Here is an 18,395-nt window from a genome sequence, read left to right on the forward strand (position 1 = left end):
GCAAAGATAGTGGAGTACTTTACCATTTCCTTCTCTAGCTCATTTTAGAGATGAGGAAATGAGACAAAAAAAAAAAAATTAAAGAGACTACAGAACTATTAAGTGTCTGAGGCCAGATCTGAATTCATGAAGAGGAATCTTTCTGACTCCAGGCTCAGCATTCTATCCACTGTGCCCTTTAACTATTTATTGATATCTCTCTATTGTGAGTTTTTTCCCTTTTACTTTCCTACAATTCATTGGTTCCAGTTCTGCTTTAGGGGGCCAATTAAAAGCAAGTATAATCCCTCTTCCATATAAACCTGGGAAGCCAGGATGGTGCAGGAAGGTAAACCTAAGATGCTATCATAAATATGAAAGAAAATTTTGGAGACATATACCAAATCTTTTCTAATTGTATAGAAACTGATTGTCAGGAAAAGATATAGATGTTGATAAAATCAACATCTATGGCTCCATTGCAAATTCAAATTTAAACCACACCCTAAAGTATTTCATTAATAACTTTGCCAAACTTTAACATTCTTTCAAAAAATATAAATATAGCCAATTCATAATTATTTTTTAAAGTAAAAAATCAGGACAGCTAGATAGCATAGGGAATAGAGTATTGGCCCTAGAGATAGGAGGAGTTCAAATTAAACTTAATACTCATTAGCTTTTACTGGTCAAGCCACTTAACCTCAATTGCCTGCCTCTCATCTCAAAAAGTGAAAAACCATTTATTGCTTTTCCATAAATGATATTCTGGAAATCATGGAGAAAAGGAAAAGTTTTTTCTACAAATGATGTTCTATAAAGATTGCAGCCTTAGGATCACAACAACAACTTAAATAGCCTTGACAATAAAAAGAAATCCAATGCACTAAATGGTTTTTGATATTTTAAAAAATTGATATAATCCAAGGTGTTATCCATATATGTATTAAAATTACTCAAGATTCTTTAAAAGATGTTGTGACAGAACTTTAATGATCTTCTGATTATTACTAAAAAGCAGAGCATAAAATGGAGAACCATGTGCTTGCCAAATATAATTGCCACCATCATGAAGAGTATCCAATGTAGAATCTAAATTGAAGAGGATCTTCGATCGATGAGGCCCTTCAGATATGTGCTGATTGCGTAAAGCTCTAGAAAATTACATGGATTTAATAAGATATGGCCTCAAAAGATTTTAACCAAAAAATCTACACAGGAAAAACGGAGTGAAGCAAGACAATATGATATAGTAGAAATAAAGATCCATTTTTTAATGTGATTATTCTTCTGGTAATACTATATGAATAAAAAACACATTTCCACAATTCTAAAAACAAAAAAAAAATAAAACTTAGATCAATAGAGAATTACCTAGTGACATAAACATGTGAGAAATTATTTATCAATAATTATTGCATTGAGACCAAGATTTCTTCTTTTTCTACTTTCTCATCCAGAAATTAGCCAGTGTGGGAAATCTTAGACAGACTAAGCCAAGTCTTGTAATACATCTTAAAAGAAACTTTACGTTTGGGTTAATGATTATATTCCTGATCATTGCTCAGACAGTAAGTACTAGCTCTCCCTTTTATCAGACAGGTGATATGAAAGGTGATGCCTGTTAGACCAAGATCTGAGTGATCCAAGTCAAATGCCTCAAACCCTCATGTAATATAGCCCATCCTTTCATTGTAATATTAATTTTCTCATTAATTATTGTGAGGGATGTAGAAGACCCTTACCCAAAATGACTACTCAGAGATCACTCAGTAGAAGGCAGAAAAGTTGTTTATTGAAAAACCTCCAGAGGATGAGCTGTCCCATCACAAGATAAGAAAGAGAAACCTCGTGGTAGGAGGGCTAAAGAAATAATATACATAGCTTTTATATAAGAGATTACATCACAAGGAAGAGAGCATTGAGAAGGGAAGGGGGAGGCATCTAATTGGCTGTTACTATTTGGAGAGATTGGAATGGAAGGTCTCTGTTTATATCATAAGTTGGGGAGCATTGAAAAATAGGTGCTCTCTCCCCTTAATTGAATTGTTAGACTTGGGTGCCAACAGACCTTCTAAATTTAGATTACTAAGCTAACAGCATTTAACTAATAGTCTAAATATTGATAACATTGAATAGTGATAAATGTCATCATTTCAGATCAAGTAAATATATCTAAAGTTTAAGTAAATATTGGCTAATACACAAAATACTTATGCAGGTCACAGAGACATAGAAATAATGAATAATAAAATACAGAAAAAGAATTTAAACATTCCTGTAAGTTCTTCACCTTATCCCTACATTGTTAAACAGGGTTGATTGTTACTGTTCAGGAACACTTTCTCTTCAAAGGACATATAAACTGTGAGCCCATAGTCATGAGGGGTCTTTGGTCAAAGAGACATCCAAATAACTGAATTTTTTATTAACAAATGTGCTGGCCTTATTAATAAAATGATTAAATTACCCAGAAATAATGTCTCTTAAATAACTTTTAATCACCACAAGTAAATAATGAGTTACCAAGACATTAGCAATAAAGAATTGTTTTAAGACCATTGTAAAGGATATCATTAGGGAGGTATATGGCTAAAAATAAAAGGTAAGCTCTTCACATAAAAATTAAGGCATATCTAATGGACTGCCTATGTGCTCCACTAATTATGACATTATCAAAAATTCACATGCATATAATGCTCTAAGATCTGTAAAGCACTTTAAATCATTATCTCATCTGATACTATTAGTAAACACTATTAAGTAAGTAGTAATACTACGGAAGTAAATACTATTATCCTTCCTGCTTTATACATGAGAAAAATGAGGCTCCTTGAGCTTAAAGGATTTTCCTAGAGTAATATAGCCATTAAATGTGTAAATCAAGATTTGAACTCATGTCTTTTTTACTTCAAATCTAGCATCCTTCCCATTATACTACTAAATAAGGGAATCTGATATAATGGGACAAATATCTACCAGGGTTTCCTCCTGAATTACCTGAAGAGTAGTTTTCCTAAAAAGGAGAGAAAGGACAAAGCTGAATCCAGGAATTGTTTAGCCTGGGGAGAATTAAAACTTAAAATGTATCACTCTAGATACAACATTCTAATATCTTCTGGGCTTCCTGGTCACCTAAATGTACATAATGGTCCATCTTTATGGAGTCCAGGGCCTTTAGGCTTCATAGATGTTCTAAGACTGAGTATGTCATTATCATGATCTGATGATCAAAGTGGGATGTATTCATTCAGGTAAATACTACTTGAGCATCTTAGTTAAATATCCTTTCTCTTTTTGTTAACTATTGAATAACCTGGGAGTACATTATTGAATCTAATTTAACAGAATGCCTTCCTGAGCCATACTTGCCCCTCCCATCAGGGCATATCATTTAACTCCTCAATGTCTCTGTTAATTTATGTTGTCAAATATATGTGGCAATATGGGGCAGCTAGGTGGCACAGTGAATAGAGCACCAGCTCTGAAGTTAGGAGAACCCGAGTTCAAATTTGATCTCAGACACTTAACACTTCCTAGGCAAGTCACTTAACCCTGATTGCCTCAGGAAAAAACAAACAAACAAACATACATATATATGTGTGTGTGTGTGTGTGTGTGTATGACAATACTAACACTGTAAGGGAACAAAATGTCAACTCAGGTCTTGTTGAATTCTGTTCCAATACCTTTCCTGAGGATGGATACCACTCTCTTCCAAAATCCCCCCATCCCAAGTGAATGGAAGAACATGAATAAGAACTGCACAGAACAACATATTCTCTTAAAAAAGGATTCCTGATCATAAAGAGATTGGACTAGATGGTTTCTGAGACCTGACAGTAGAAATTCTGTAATTCTCTAATATGAAATAATTGAGGACAGCATCTCTTCCCCATCTTGTTTCATCTTTTTCTTAACTATTGTTTTTCTTTTCTTCTTCACAGCATCCAAACTGGTAGGTGTTTTATATAGCTTAAAGTGAATAAAAAAAAATAAAAGGTAAATAATTCTCCCTTCCTTTCCAGATCTTTTATCATTGTCTAATCTCTGCCTTTTTTTTTTTTTTCCAAAAGTAATCATCCACCTGGAGCAAGATCCTTTTGTAATACTTCCTCTTTCACAGTCTCTTCCAGCTACTAGAAGCAAGTCGGCTTTTCTCTCTCTTCCTCCTTCCCCTCTTATAATAGAGGCATAGGTTGGCACTGTTTCAGCTATTTCTAATTAACTCACCTCCCCCATGCTCAGTAAATGATTCAGCATGATTCAGCAATTTTGCTTTCTTAAGGTGGCCAGATTTTTTTTGGGAGGGGGGAATCATAAATAACACATTTAAATTATTGAGATAATGGGATTGTAGCCTGGTCATATTTGGCCCCTTTCTCCAGAGGCAACAGACTTTCAGAAATGGTCAGAGTGACTTGGGAATTCATAAATGATCAATAAACCCCAAAGGAATTATACTAAATGGGACTATGCACTTTTATTTGGAAGTTCATTGTTACAGTTATTAAATGTATTTGAGTAGCTTATTTACTGTTAAGTATAAAGGAATTGGTATGGGGATAGAGTTTGGGGAGGGGAGGAAGAGAAGGAACAACTATTTAAGACCTGTAGGCTTAATTAAAGAAATAAGCCTTGTATGAAATGGGACTCAGGATCTCAGGAAGTATACATATTCTCATTGTATCTTTTTTTTCCTTATGAAACTACAAAAGGATATTTCAAATATAATATCAATTTTCATTGTATCCTTTGAAGTAAGGCTGGAATATATCATACAGAGACTGATTATCATCAGTAATATCATCATCAAATATGAATGATACACAGTCCAGGGATCAAAAATTACAAAAGAGAAAAATCTTCCTGCCTGGTACTCTATTGAACATGGTCCTAGGAGCTTAGCTCCATGAAGTGAAGAAACTAGGTAGTTGAGATGTAAGTGAAACCAGAAAATAGGCCAGTCAGAAGAAAGTTCAAGACCTTCCACAACCATTTGATGAGAACTCATTGAATTCTATGTCACCTATGCCATTTGGCAAGATTTTGTAGTATTGTACAGGGCAACCTGTGATAAACTGCATGTCTTTCATCTGAGATTCAGCCTACAGATAGGCTTATTAATAATTTGGCCAAAGGGTGATGAATTTTTCAGCCATAGCTGGTCTCAGTAACCAGCTGACCTAAGTCAAAAAAGGATTCTGGTTGAGGCTAGAAGGTGTACTCCCATCAATGAAATCACAAAGTATTTGCATATTAAATAAGTTTGTGATAATGAGATAAAACTAAATACTGGGTCATATGATATTTATGTTCTCTCCAGAAGTGGAAAGCTCATAAACTTCTTTGTGCAGTGGCAAGAACTTCAATTTCACAGTGTGGTAAACCTGAGATCAAAGAAATGTGTAGTCTGATTTCACAGGGCTACAAACAGCTGTTTCATTAGCACTTACTCAATACATATATACATATATACATACATACATACATACATATATATATATATATATGTAATTTTCCCTTAGGAATTACAGCTGCTGTTTAGGTAGATTTTCAGGTAGGAAGCGTAATAATTGATGCCATATGTTCTTAGATAGACAAATAAAGATTTTTCTTGAGTTCAGAGTAGTTTCAAACAAGAAAAAGTTGGCTTTCCCTATACTTTTTCACATTTAGAGCTGGGATGACTACCTGCCTTTTTATTCTTGTCTTTTCCATTTGACTTTCTATCTCTAGTCCCAAGAAAGAATTCAGGACCAAATCTAATTCCATATCACTCTTTAATAGTCTGATATTTGTTTTTCTGCAAATCTCTCATTCCATTTCAATTCACAATTGTTTGTTAAATATCTACTTGGCATTGTATAAGTTCCTGAGGCTGCAGAGACAAATATAAAATAAAACAACCTTTGCTCTTAAAAAAAAAATTCTATTTTTGTACTTAGTCAAATCATTAAAAAAAGAAAAGAAAAGAAAATCAGACCCAGAAACCAAGGCCTTCATTAACTTTTAGCCAGTTTCATTTGCAAGTGTTTATTTAAAAAAAAAATGTAATCAGTCAAAAAAAAAAAAAAAAAAAAAAAAAAGGTGATTAAATGCCTGGTGCTTGCCAGGGAGATACACAAAATATCCACTTGAATACTTTGTATCCTCACTTCTCCCAAGGAGCTTATAGTGTAATGGAAGAGATATTATACAAACAATTATGGACAACCAAGCTGTATACAGTATGTAGAATAAATTGGAAATGATCAACAGATGGAAGGGGTTAAAATTAAGAGAGTTCCAGAAAGGTCTTTTAGATGGGATATTATCTGTGCCTTAAAAGAAGCCAAAGAAGTTAGAAGGTGGATGGAGAGGAGCATTAATTCATCAGTTCCATGAAAGTTATGTGAATTTGAGGCTCTTGTAATTCTAAAACCTCATTACAATGTATGTACTAGTGATAATATTACACAGATCCAGAATAAAGGAAATAACCTATATTTATAGAGGGAAACTTTTGTCATTTTCTAAGCGGAGTTTTGTCAAAAATCCTACCATAAAGGTGCTACTACATGCAGGTAAACAAAGAAAAAAGAAAAAACATTCCTATAAAAAAATGTTAGGGAACAAACACATTTCAAAAAAACAAAAACAAAAACAAAAAACAGAAACAAACCAACCCTTAGTCCTCTCATTGTGGAATGAAAGTTTCACAATGTTGTTGCTTTAATTCATTTTTTTTTTTTTTAAACCAACTGAGGAATTAAAGAGCAAAGATCCAGGATTAACTTTTCCCATACAATTGCCCTTGGTTTGACAGCTAAAATTACCTAGCTTTCTCTCCAGGAAGAGCTTGATGGTATTAACTCTGCTTGCTAATCGTAGTTCTCCAGTTATCTAGAGTTATAGATAAAGACTACTTTTCCCCCCTTTTTTCCTACCTCTTCTCCAATTGGTCTCCCATTTCTTTTTCTCCATTCAGTAAACTAAAGATGCATTGAGGGCAGAGTCTGAGCCATCCTGCTCTCCCCGCCCATTTCCCGCTCCATCCTTAATTGTTCTTTGCCAGGCCTCGGTTCCTGCTTCCCCAGCTTCTCTCAAGCTCCCCCTCCCCCTCGGATTCAAAAAGCCTTTCCCCTCCCCCTTCCTTGGTCCCTCACTCTCCTTGTTCCCTCCCCCTACTTCGCCTTGTGACACATCCTGGGCTCTCTCCGTCTCAGCAGCAGTAGCCGGTACGGCGGCAGCAGCAGCTTCAGCAGCAGAGGCGGCAGCCGCTGGGCCCCTCCGCCTCTCTTCCCAGCTGAGCTCTTGCTGCAGTCATGGCTGCTGAGGGAGTGGATGAACGTTCTCCTTTGCTGTCAGCATCCCATTCTGGAAATGTCACTCCAACCGCCCCTCCGTATTTGCAAGAAAACAGCCCCCGAGGTAAGGCAAGAGAGGCTGATTTCTGCTTGGCAAGGAAAGGGCTGGAACATTGGAAACCGGATCTTGGGTTCTGAGAACTGAGCTTTTTACTTGGACTTGGTGGGGGAGGTTAGAAAGGGGGAGGAGAAGAGTGGGGAGGAGGAAGAGGAGAAAGAGCTGGAAGTGCAGATGTGGGGGGAATGAAGGTGTTTATTGTGTCTTCCAAAGCCAGAGAGTCTTGGAATTACATTGCATTGCAGGGCTTTTCTTTTGTGCACATTATACAAGTACTTTGCACTGGGAGGGGGGAAAAGGACCTGAAATGTATTTCCTGAGTGGGACTTTGGCTTTTTGCATGAGTCCTAAGTGTACCAAAGCTGGTGTGCAAATTTTCCACAATCATTCACAAATCCCTTAGTGGTACTGTGAAACGGACTGCTGCTCACCTTGATATATGCCCTTGAAAGCACTAAGCTTGGAAAATATGCAGCATGTCTTGATTTTCATTCGAATCACTACCTCCCCACTGCCTCCTACCACCCACCCAAGCTGGCCTGCTATTGCTCTGTTGAATCAGTGATTTCCTTTAGCAAAAAGGTTCATTACAATCAAAGTACGAAGATGTTTGGGTTAGAGTATATATACAATTTCAGTTTTCACCGAGTTAAAAACACATATTCATCTGTGGTCCTTAAAAGTGGTAGTTTTGGGTGTGTGCAACCACAGTTGGATGGAGAAGAGATCTTGTGTTTGATGCATACCTGAGTGATAAGAAATTGACTTCTCAAAAGTGACCTCTTGTCATACACCAGAAGCTTCAGTTAATACAGTTAACATTTTCACCCTATTTCCTAATCAAATAATATTATTAAAATAATTTTATGTATTTTGTGGGGGAGAGAGATCATAGTTTTTGTACCTGAAGTCTCTAGTTGTCATCTCTACAATAGGAAAAAGGAATATACTTGTGGGGGTTGGGAAGATTATTTTTCTATTTAATGAAGTGAGGGAGAAGAGGATTGTGTTTTACCTTAAGAAACAATACTGAAGTGAGAAAGACTTGGTCAGCTGGCAGCTGATGAGGTAGCTTAAGTGACTGTATCCCACTTGGCTTGGATGCAATTTTGGAGAAGTAGGGAAAAGGCTTAGGAGACAAACAGGGCTTACAAAAAGAAGGACAGGTCATGTTTCTGGTAACACGTAACTTTTTAGTTCTAGTGTGAAATAAGAGCAGCTGTAGAGCAGGTTGAACTCGTCCAGTTTAAAGGCTCTATTAACACATCATAGTTTGAAAGGTGACACTCTAGACCACAAATCCTACAAGAAAAATGATAGAAGAAAACAAAGTTTAGCTTTTAAATAACTCAGGGTGATAGATTCTTACATGTTGTAAGAGGTGGAACAAATGATACAAGATGATGAGACATAAAAAAAAAAAGATGGCTAATTTATTTTTGTTAATGGGGGGAAATGCCTATATTCAGGTGGTGAAATTTCCCTTCTTGGGCAAATTCAATCTTAAGATTTGTTACAAACTTGGTTGGCTGAGATACATTAACAACTGTCAGCAAAAGATTCACCCTCTGAGGGTGTATACTAGAGTTTGAATTTGTTTAAGTTTTTGTCAGATAACTGTTCTATTTTATCTTTGCTCATCTTTACTTTGAGGGAAGTGTTTTCGGATTATTGAAAATGACCAAGTGATACATCATTCCTAAAATGGTCGAGATTAGAAAGCCCAAGAGATTGTATATTAATAATACTTTAAAAATTTTTTTTACCTTGTGTTCTAAAAGTCAGTATAGTTTTAAGCTTCAAATAACACTAAGACTTCTGGGACATGCTTCATAGTGCTTTAAAATTTGTGAATGCTTTACAAACTTGATCTGTACTACAAACCTCTCTAGATGCTTTAGGTATACCCCCATAGTGGTAAGTTTTAGATGTGAGAGTCAAACCTCATTTCCATCTCTTATTTCCAACATGCTACCGCAGAAATTTCAGTTTGGCAACTTACTTTCAGGAAGTCTGGAATCCTTATTAAATTTAGGAGATAAAGTTGAAGAATAGTAAATTCTCTCTCTCCTCCCATTAACAATCAGTGACTATTATAGAATAAACAACCAAATATATCAATTTTGTGTAGTTAAATGGCTAAGGATCAATTATGATAAATGATAAAGATGAACTTTATTAATAAGTTTTTAAACATAGTTTAGTAGTATTTTCTTAGTGCGAACATTAAACAATTCTGATATCATAGATCTAATTCAAAACAAAAACTTCAATACCTTATCAATCTTGTATTAGATTTGACTTAACTCTGCAAGGTGAGGCCACTTCTTAATGTTTTGAATTATTATAACAATCAAAAAAGTTTAGCCCGTAATGGTGGAATTAAACTTATCTGAAGCTAGTATTACTAATGCTTGCCTTTGGTTTTGATGCTGCTTTCATTTACTTTTGATCTGGCCTCCTTTTAATAAAAGTAACAATGGGTGAGGAGAGAAAACAAAAATTAAATACCTAACTGTGAATGCCTAAAGTAGGAAGATACTGAATCTAAAATCGCACCTGAGACTCAGCATTTTAGGTTGAAAGTCATTGGAGTGTTTATTTCAAGATAGGTTTATTAATAATGTAGAGGCCATGAATCAATGCGAGTAGGTTTAAACCCAGAGAGAATTATCTGCAGCCTGAGTGACAATCTAATTCAGACTTTAAGTGGAATGACTAGAAAACTCTCTTCCAAATCTATACTGGGTATCTGTCCAGATCCTATAGTGGTCCCTTAAAGGGGTTCAGTGGTATTAACATTTCTTTGGGTGCACTGATCAGCCTTTGTGAGATAGTGATGACAATGAAAGAGAAAGTCAGTTTCAAGCTTCTTTGGAATGAGAATTGAGCTCCACGAATTTATTTAGTAAATTAATAGATGTGGTAGTCCTATAAGCAGGGTATTGCATCTCACTTTTAAAAATATTTTATTTATTTATTTATAAGCTCATAGCATTAGAGTTGGAAAGGACAAGACCCTGAAGTCATCCAGCCGGATATTCTTATTTTAGAGATGAAGAAAACAAGACCCCAAAAAAGAGAGAGAAGTACATAGTAAAAAGTTCTACAGGGTCAGGATTTGAAACTAGAGCTTTTCATGCAAAATATAATGCTATTTCTTTAGCACTTTCTATTTGATACACAAACCTTATGTTTAGAATTAACTAAGTATAAGCATGGTAACTGAGGGAATGCATTTTAGTTAATATTCATTGTAGACAGCTAGGTGGTACAGTGTATAGGGTATGCAGACTTCTTGGAGTCAGGAACACTTGAATTCAAGCGACTTCAGACATTTCCTAGCAGTATGACAATAGACAAATCCTCTAATTTCTGCCTGCCTCAGTTTTCTTCAACTATAAAATAAGGATAATAATAGCAGTTACCTTCCAGGGTTGTTGTGAGGATCAGTGAATTATTTGTAGGTTTCTTAGCATAGTGCCTGGCACAATATAAACAATCAATGCTTTTCCCTTCTTTCCTTCATTGTTATTCTTAAGAAATTATCATAGAGGAGTTTTTTTTTTGGGGGGGGGCTGTTATATTTTTAGAAAAAAATTGAGTTTTATATAGTAATTCCTATTAATGCTCTCAAATAATTTTCTTTTTGAATTCAAAGATAAAAGAGAAATAAACTTTTATTTTAATTATAAAATTTATGTTGAAGTAATTTTATTTCAGTTCAATAAGATGTGATAATAATTTTTGATAATAGGCATTCAGATATCTGATATAACATGTTTAAAAATAAGTTTTTCTTTTCATTCTTTGTTTTACATTTTTAATTATGTTAAAACTGAAGTTATTTGATAGAGGAAACATTTTTTCATTGACTAATAAAGTAACTTCACAACTATTTTATTTTGTTTTGTTTCTTCCACAACTGTTTCAGAGAATATAAAATATTACTTCATGCTAGCCTTCTTCTTGAAAGCTACCATATGTAGCTGTTCTTTTATAGGAAAAGCTAGGTAGTATGGAAGTGAGAGTAATAAGCTTAGTACTAAGGAAAACTTGAGTTCAAATTCTGCTTCAGGTATTTAACTGTATGATCCTGGGCAAGTCACTAAACTTCCATTTGCCTCATTTTCCTTATCTATTAAATGGAGAAAATAATAACATCTATCTTTTAGGGTTGTCATGAGGATCAAATGAGATAACAATTTTAAAGTTTTTAAAATTTAAGATTTTAATTTTAATTAAATTTTAAGTTTAAAATAAATTTTTAAATTTACTATTTAGCCTACTACTTGGCATATAGTGGATACTTGATAAATGTTTATTGATTGATTGATCAAATATTAATTGATTGATTAAATTAAGAATTTAATCATTTCTTATTAAATTATACATTAGATTTGATCTTGTCACTTAACTTTTTTCATTTTTCATATCTGTAAAATGGTGATAAAAGTTCCCTCACAATCAGTCAGTAATTATTTAATAAATGCTTACTGTGTGCTAATCTTAGAAGGAATTTAAAAAGAACAAAAAAACAGTCTCAAGTATTTTATACTTCAAAGGAGAAACATTAGATTGTGATCTCCTCGATATAGAGACTATCTTTTGCCTCTTTTTTTTTTTTTTTTTTTGAATCCCAAGTGCTTAGCACAGTGACTGGCACATAGTAGGCCTCTATAAATGAACATTGACTGACATGTATACAGTTATGTAAAGCTGGATGCATAAATTGGAGATAATTCTTTGAGGGTCATTGTGAGGCTCCATTGAGATAATAGGTGTAAATTCAATGCTAGCCTTAAGGCCCTATATAACTACTAGTAATTATGATGATAGTTAGACTGATAAGTGGCATCAATGAACAAAACCTTAAATTCAAATTCTGACTCTTCTAATTAGATCTATGTGATTGTAGGCCTCAATTTCTTCATCTGTGGACTGAAGTTGTTGGACTATGTCCAAAGTGCTTTCCAACTCTAAAGTCTATGATATTCTAATAATTTCCTCTGAGTTATACTACCTGCATTAATCTTGGCTTTATGTAGTACATTTTTATTAGCTTTCTATGTATGTCAAAGTATAGTGAATTGGTTATCTTTAAAAACCTTGGTTCAGCCACATTCCATTTATACTCTATGCCCCAAGCTCCATGTTTCTGCAGGTCTATTTTGGGATGCCCACATTTCCTTTTAGTTCATGCCAACATGTTTCTTAACATTTAACTGAAAAATCTAAGTCTGTTGGGAGATAAAGTGATCAACTCGCAAATTCTGTAGACTTTCTTTAAGGTAGCTCACTTTTTAGGTTTAAGACTATTTGGTCCTCTAGGAAATGAGTATGAATCACTACATAGAATTCCCAATCCCTCTATTTTTGTCTGTCTGCATTTTTGGTTTCCTTCGTAGGTTAATTGTACACTATTTCAAATTGTACACTATTTTTGTACAGAAAATAATTGTATGGACATGTATACATATATTGTATTTAACATATACTTTAACATATTTACCATGCATTGGTCAAACTGCCATCTGGGGGAGGGAGTGGGAGGAAGGAGGGGAAAAGTTGGAACAGAAAGTTTTGTAAGTGTCAATGATGAAAAATTACCCATGCATACATCTTGTAAATAAGATATATGCATGGGTAATTTTTCAGCAATGACAATTGCAAAACCTTTTGTTTCAATTTTCCCCCTCCCCCCCAGATGGCAGGTTGACCAATACATGGTAAATATGTTAAAGTATATGTTAAATACAATATATGTATACATGTCCATATAGTTATTTTCATGCATATATCTTGTAATTAAAAAGCTATAATAATAAAAAAAGACCATATGGTCAACTTTTACTATTCAAATTATGAGGAATCTTAAAACCAAAAACAAATCTAAAAATTAGAGAGTAAAGATAAAGATGTGAATTGTCAAAACTGTTTCTTAAGGTGTTAAAGATATTGTATTGACTATTGTCCCACTAAGCCCCCCAAATCTCCTGATTTGAAGAAAAGCAGATAGTCTTGAATTGATATTCTCTATAACCTTTTTTTGCCCTAAATTTATGCACTGACTAATAGATATCTGAATTATTGAGACCTGACTTGCTTTAATATATAGAAGGAAAGGATATCTCTCCTGCTAGTCTTCTCTTTCTGAAGAGCCATTATGGGTCCTGCTTTTCTAGGACCCTTTTCTGCTCCCATTCAGGCTGTTTCTTGTAGAAAATATGTATACTGTGGGTAAGAAACAAGAAACATAAGTTTGGTTTCTTCCTTTCTCCTTTCTCCCTTTCTTCCTCCCTCCCTTCCTCTTTTCCTTCCTTCTTTCCTTCTTTCCTTCCTTTCTCTCTCCCTCTCTTTTTCCACTTTCCTGTCCTGTCCTGTTCTATCTTATCCTTTCCTTTCTTATGAAGAAGACAACATGTTAACAACTATTTGCAAACAGTGTGTGTGTGTGTGTATGTATATATATATATATATATATATATATATATATATATATATATACATATATATATATATGTAGGATTAATCCAAGTAAATCAAATGAGAGGATAATTGGAAAGTGCTTGGTACTATGCCTGGCACTTATAAATGATGTTATCATCATCATGATGATTAGAGGGAAGGTAATAATTTTAAGGATGACTTGGAAAGGCTTATTGTAAAAAGTGGGATTTTAGGAAGTAGAGATGAGGAGAATGGGAATTCTAGGCCTGTGGAATAGTCAGTAAGAATTTTTGGAGTCAAGAGTAGAATGTTTTACATGAGGAAGACTAAGGAGGTAAGTGTCACTTTATTATAAACTACATGGAAGAAAGTAAGGTATAAGAGGATTAGGAAAGTAAAAGGGGCCAGGTTATAAAGGACTTTAAAAGTCAAACAGAAGATTTTCTATTTCATCCTGGAGGAAATAGAGAGCCATTAACTTTAATGAATAGGGAATTAATATGGTCAGACCTGAGCTGTAAGCAGCTTTTTTTTGATAACTAAAAGATTAAGGCGAGGTGGGGGAGGGGGAAAAATTGAGGTAGGGAAGTCAAGCAAAGGACTATATTTCAATAGTCCAGGATTGAGATGACAGCATGCACCATGGTGATGGAAGTATCAGAGTATAGCAGGGGTTATATACAAAATATATTATGAAGATGAAGTTGATAGGACTTGGTAGTAGATTGGACATGGAAAAATGAGAAAATGAGGAATTGAGGGTGCCATCTAGATCGTGAGCCTTTATAATGGAGAAAATGGTTGTATCCTTAAGAGTAATACTTAGGAATTACTAATGGTCAGGAATTACCATTTCTTACAGTCATATTTTAGGGAAAAGGAGAAAGCTTAGGAGTAAGGAGAAATATAATAAATTGAGTTTTGAATTGTTGAGTTTTAAGATATTTGTGAGTCATACTTTTCAAGATGTCTAATAGGCAGTTGGACATATAAGTCTGGAAGGCAGGAGATATCTTAGAGTTGAATAATTAGACCTGAGAATTTTCAGCATATGGATGACAGCTAAATTCATCAGAGTAATCTTTTAAGTTAAATAGAATAGAGAGAGAAAAAAGCACCCAGGACAGAGCTTTGTGAGACACCGACAATTAGCAGGCATGTTTTTGATGAAGGACCACTGCCTGACTATTGAGAAGGAATGGCCAGATGTGAAGATAATCAAGAAAGACTGTGGTCATAAAAATCTTGAGAGAAGAGAATAACAAGAAGAGAATGGTCACTATTGTCAGAGGCCGTAGCACAGTCCAAAAGGATGAGGATTCAGAAAATGCCATTAGATTTGGCAATTTAAAAATCATTAGTAACTGGAGAGAGAAGATATCTCAAAGATATCATTGATAGGATTTGGCTAGGGCCTTAAAAACCATCTAGTCCAATTCTGTCATTTTGTGGATGAGGGAATTGAGTCTTCTTTCTCTGCCCAAGATCACACAACCAGCACATAACAGAGCCTTCTTGAAATCCAAGTCCATTTCTCCCTCCAAATCTATTTCTCTTTACATTAACCATATGGCTTCTTCCACAATATATTCCAACACACATTGGACCAAACCTCTCATATAAAACAAAGGTTAAATATTTCAGTTCTCAACTCCCATCTAAAAATACAAACTACACATGTTATTGGGTAAATAGTCAGGAAAGGACAGTAAGCTTGAGGATTGTGAATTTCATTAAAGATGTAGACCTCCTAAAAGGTTCAGCAATCTATATAATCTATTCTCCTCTCCCATATCTCTCCTACTTACCAGTCACAAACTGCTTTAACACAATTAGCTTTATATTCCATTAATTTCTTCTCTTCTTACAGGTAGCTTCTTAACAATGAGAGAAACCTGAGCATATTTGTAGGTTTAGAAGTCGTTAATAGATGAAAAGAAATGGCAGATCAGAGAATGATCAAGTGGGTAAACTTTCATAATATTGTTGTTGTTTTTGTAAACTCAATGCTTATTGTTTTTGCTTTCCAATCATTACTAAATATACCCTTGTCCTATTTACCTAAGTGAGTCAGTTTTTTATAGTGAAGACTTTTTAGAAGCTCAGAAAAAATATATCAACCTCAGTTGACAGTGAAGGTAGCATTTTACATCCATTATCTCTCATCTCTTCATTAAAAAGAGGGAGATATATTTTCTTAACTCTACTTTGGACTCAAGGTTGAGCATTTTAATTACATTTAATTCTCTTCTGTTTTCTATTTCTTCAGGTTCCTTGTTCATTCAGTGTATCTATTGTTTTCATTGTTCCATTCTGTCAATTTATGTATGTCTTTCATGTTTACCGAATGCTTGATATTCATCATCTCATAAGCAGTAATATTTAAGCACATTCATATATCACAGTTCCTTTAGTCATTCATCAGTCAGCAAAATCCAATTTAACAGTTATTATGCTGCTATAAATATTTTGCCACTTATGGGATGGTTTTTTTTTTTTGTCCGTTACCTCAATGGGATCGATGTAGCAGAGGGATATCTTAGTAAGTCAATTTCCTTCTTCAGCTCATTTGAGGAAACTGAGGCAAACAGGGTTAAGTGACTTACCCAGAGACACAGAGCTAGTAATAATCTTAATAATAATTTTAATTATTTAGCTCACATATTCCAAATTGTTTTTCAAAGTGATTGAACTCTGAGAATTTCAAAATTCTCAGACCCACTCAATTAGTATGTAATACCTTTTCAACATTTCTGATTTCTAATTTTTTTATGTTTGAGAATTTGTTGGAAATGAGGTAAAACCTCAAGACTTGTTTTAAATTTCATTTATTATCTATTTGAAGAAATTTTTCATGTGATTATTAGTAGCAGGCAATTCATCTTTTGAAAGGAAGAAAAGGAAGAAAGGAATAAAATTTTTTGTAATGACTACCATGTGCAAGGTACTATGATAAGCACTTTGTACAAAGACTATCTCATTTTTATATCATACCCTATTGTGTGGTATTTTTATTATCCCATTTTATAGTAAAGAGAACTGAGGCAAAACTTGGTTAATTGATTTGCCCAGGGTCCTACTGCTAATACTGAGAGCAGATTTGAATTTAGACTTTCCTAATTCAAGATCCAATGCTCTATATACTTCACCACTTAGAACATTTTCCTATTGGAAAATAGCTCTTCATCATATTTGTATTAATTCCCTATTTTCTTGGATTTTAGATATTATATCAACAATATCTGATGCATTGATTTTTAAGGCCCAATAGAAAATTTCTTATCTATAGCATAGTTTAGTTTGTGCAAAACCTAATTATTTTTTATTATTTATTGTGATCGTCATTCAACTAACCATTTATTCAGCAAGCATTTATTAAATATTTACTATGTTCTAGGAATTAGGCTAAGTAAAAACACTCCTTGCTCTCAAGGAGATTACATTTTTAAGGGAGAAGAAACCTTTATCCTTCTTTATAGAGAATCCTCCACCAGTGATAGTTGTGACAGATGTCTTCAACTATTCTCTCCAATTTTTATTATGTGAATTTTTTATATTTAGATGGTTTATGCAATATGCATTTAGAATTTGTTATTGTATGTGGTATTGTTTAGTTGTTATAGTTATATCTATTTATGACTCTATTTGAGATTTTTAAAAACAAAGATAACTAGAGTAGTTTGTCATTTTCCTTCAGCTCATTTAAGGAAACTGAGGCAACAGGGTAAAGGGATTTTCCCAAAGTCACACAGTAAATTTCCAAGACTACATTGGAACTCATCAAAATGAATCTTTCTGATTCCATGCTCAGTCGCCTATCAATTGTGTCATCTAGCAGCCCTAGTATGTGTTATAAGAGAAAGATGAATTAATACTCCCTTCCTCCCTCCCTTCCTCTCCTTTCTTCCTCCCTCTCTTCCTCCCTTCCTCCCTCTCTTCCTTTTCTTTCCTTTCCTTTCCTTCTCTTTTCCTCCCTTCTTCCCTCCCTTCCTTCCTTCCTTTTTTTCCTCTTCTCTTATCCTTTTTCAGATACCTATCAGATAGAATGGAAAAAAGTAGACTAAATGATAGCACAGTAAGGTGGATTTAGAACTAGTTGAATGACAAGATCAATGCCCTCGTCAAGCAGCAAGACCATGTGTTTAAATTGACTTTGGTGGGTTGTGGAAGAGAGGAGAAATTCAAGGTAATGGAGAAACATTTCAACATTTGGAAAAAAAAAAAAACCTGACAACTTCTGACTTTCCCCCATTTCTCATAGCCTTCTCTCCCCCCCAATAGAAAAGCCTTAAATTTTTGGATGGTCAGCCATTACTAATCCTAGAGAATTTGGCGAAGTTTAGATGATAGATTTATTTAGAAACATTTCCATATTTGGGAAGAAAAATAATTCCCATATCTATAGTGGGTTAAAGTTTATCAAGTGTTTTCCTCATAATAATCCTGTAAGGTAGGTAATAACAATATAACACGGGAAACCTCACCCGGCCTGGACACGGAAAGGATTGACAGATTGACAGCTATTTCTCGATTCTGTTATCTCTGATATGATTCTGTTA

General features: G+C 34.3%; 1 protein-coding gene across 3 annotated transcripts in view; it reads left to right on the forward strand.

The window, feature by feature from the left end:
• Positions 1–7,002: 7,002 nt before the first annotated feature.
• The window catches only part of PIP4P2 (phosphatidylinositol-4,5-bisphosphate 4-phosphatase 2), a 76,243-nt gene continuing 64,850 nt past the window's right edge, over positions 7,003–18,395 (forward strand). The window contains exon 1 of one of the 3 annotated variants that reach the window (XM_074269773.1): positions 7,003–7,392. In XM_074269773.1, the coding sequence (XP_074125874.1) occupies positions 7,287–7,392 (106 nt within the window). In that variant the 5' untranslated portion in view covers positions 7,003–7,286. The remainder of the gene's footprint in view (positions 7,393–18,395) is intronic. The other 2 variants (XM_074269762.1, XM_074269779.1) reach the window with 2 other exon arrangements.

The sequence above is a fragment of the Sminthopsis crassicaudata genome, chromosome 1 (genome assembly GCF_048593235.1).
Source record: "Sminthopsis crassicaudata isolate SCR6 chromosome 1, ASM4859323v1, whole genome shotgun sequence".
Taxonomy (NCBI): domain Eukaryota; kingdom Metazoa; phylum Chordata; class Mammalia; order Dasyuromorphia; family Dasyuridae; genus Sminthopsis; species Sminthopsis crassicaudata.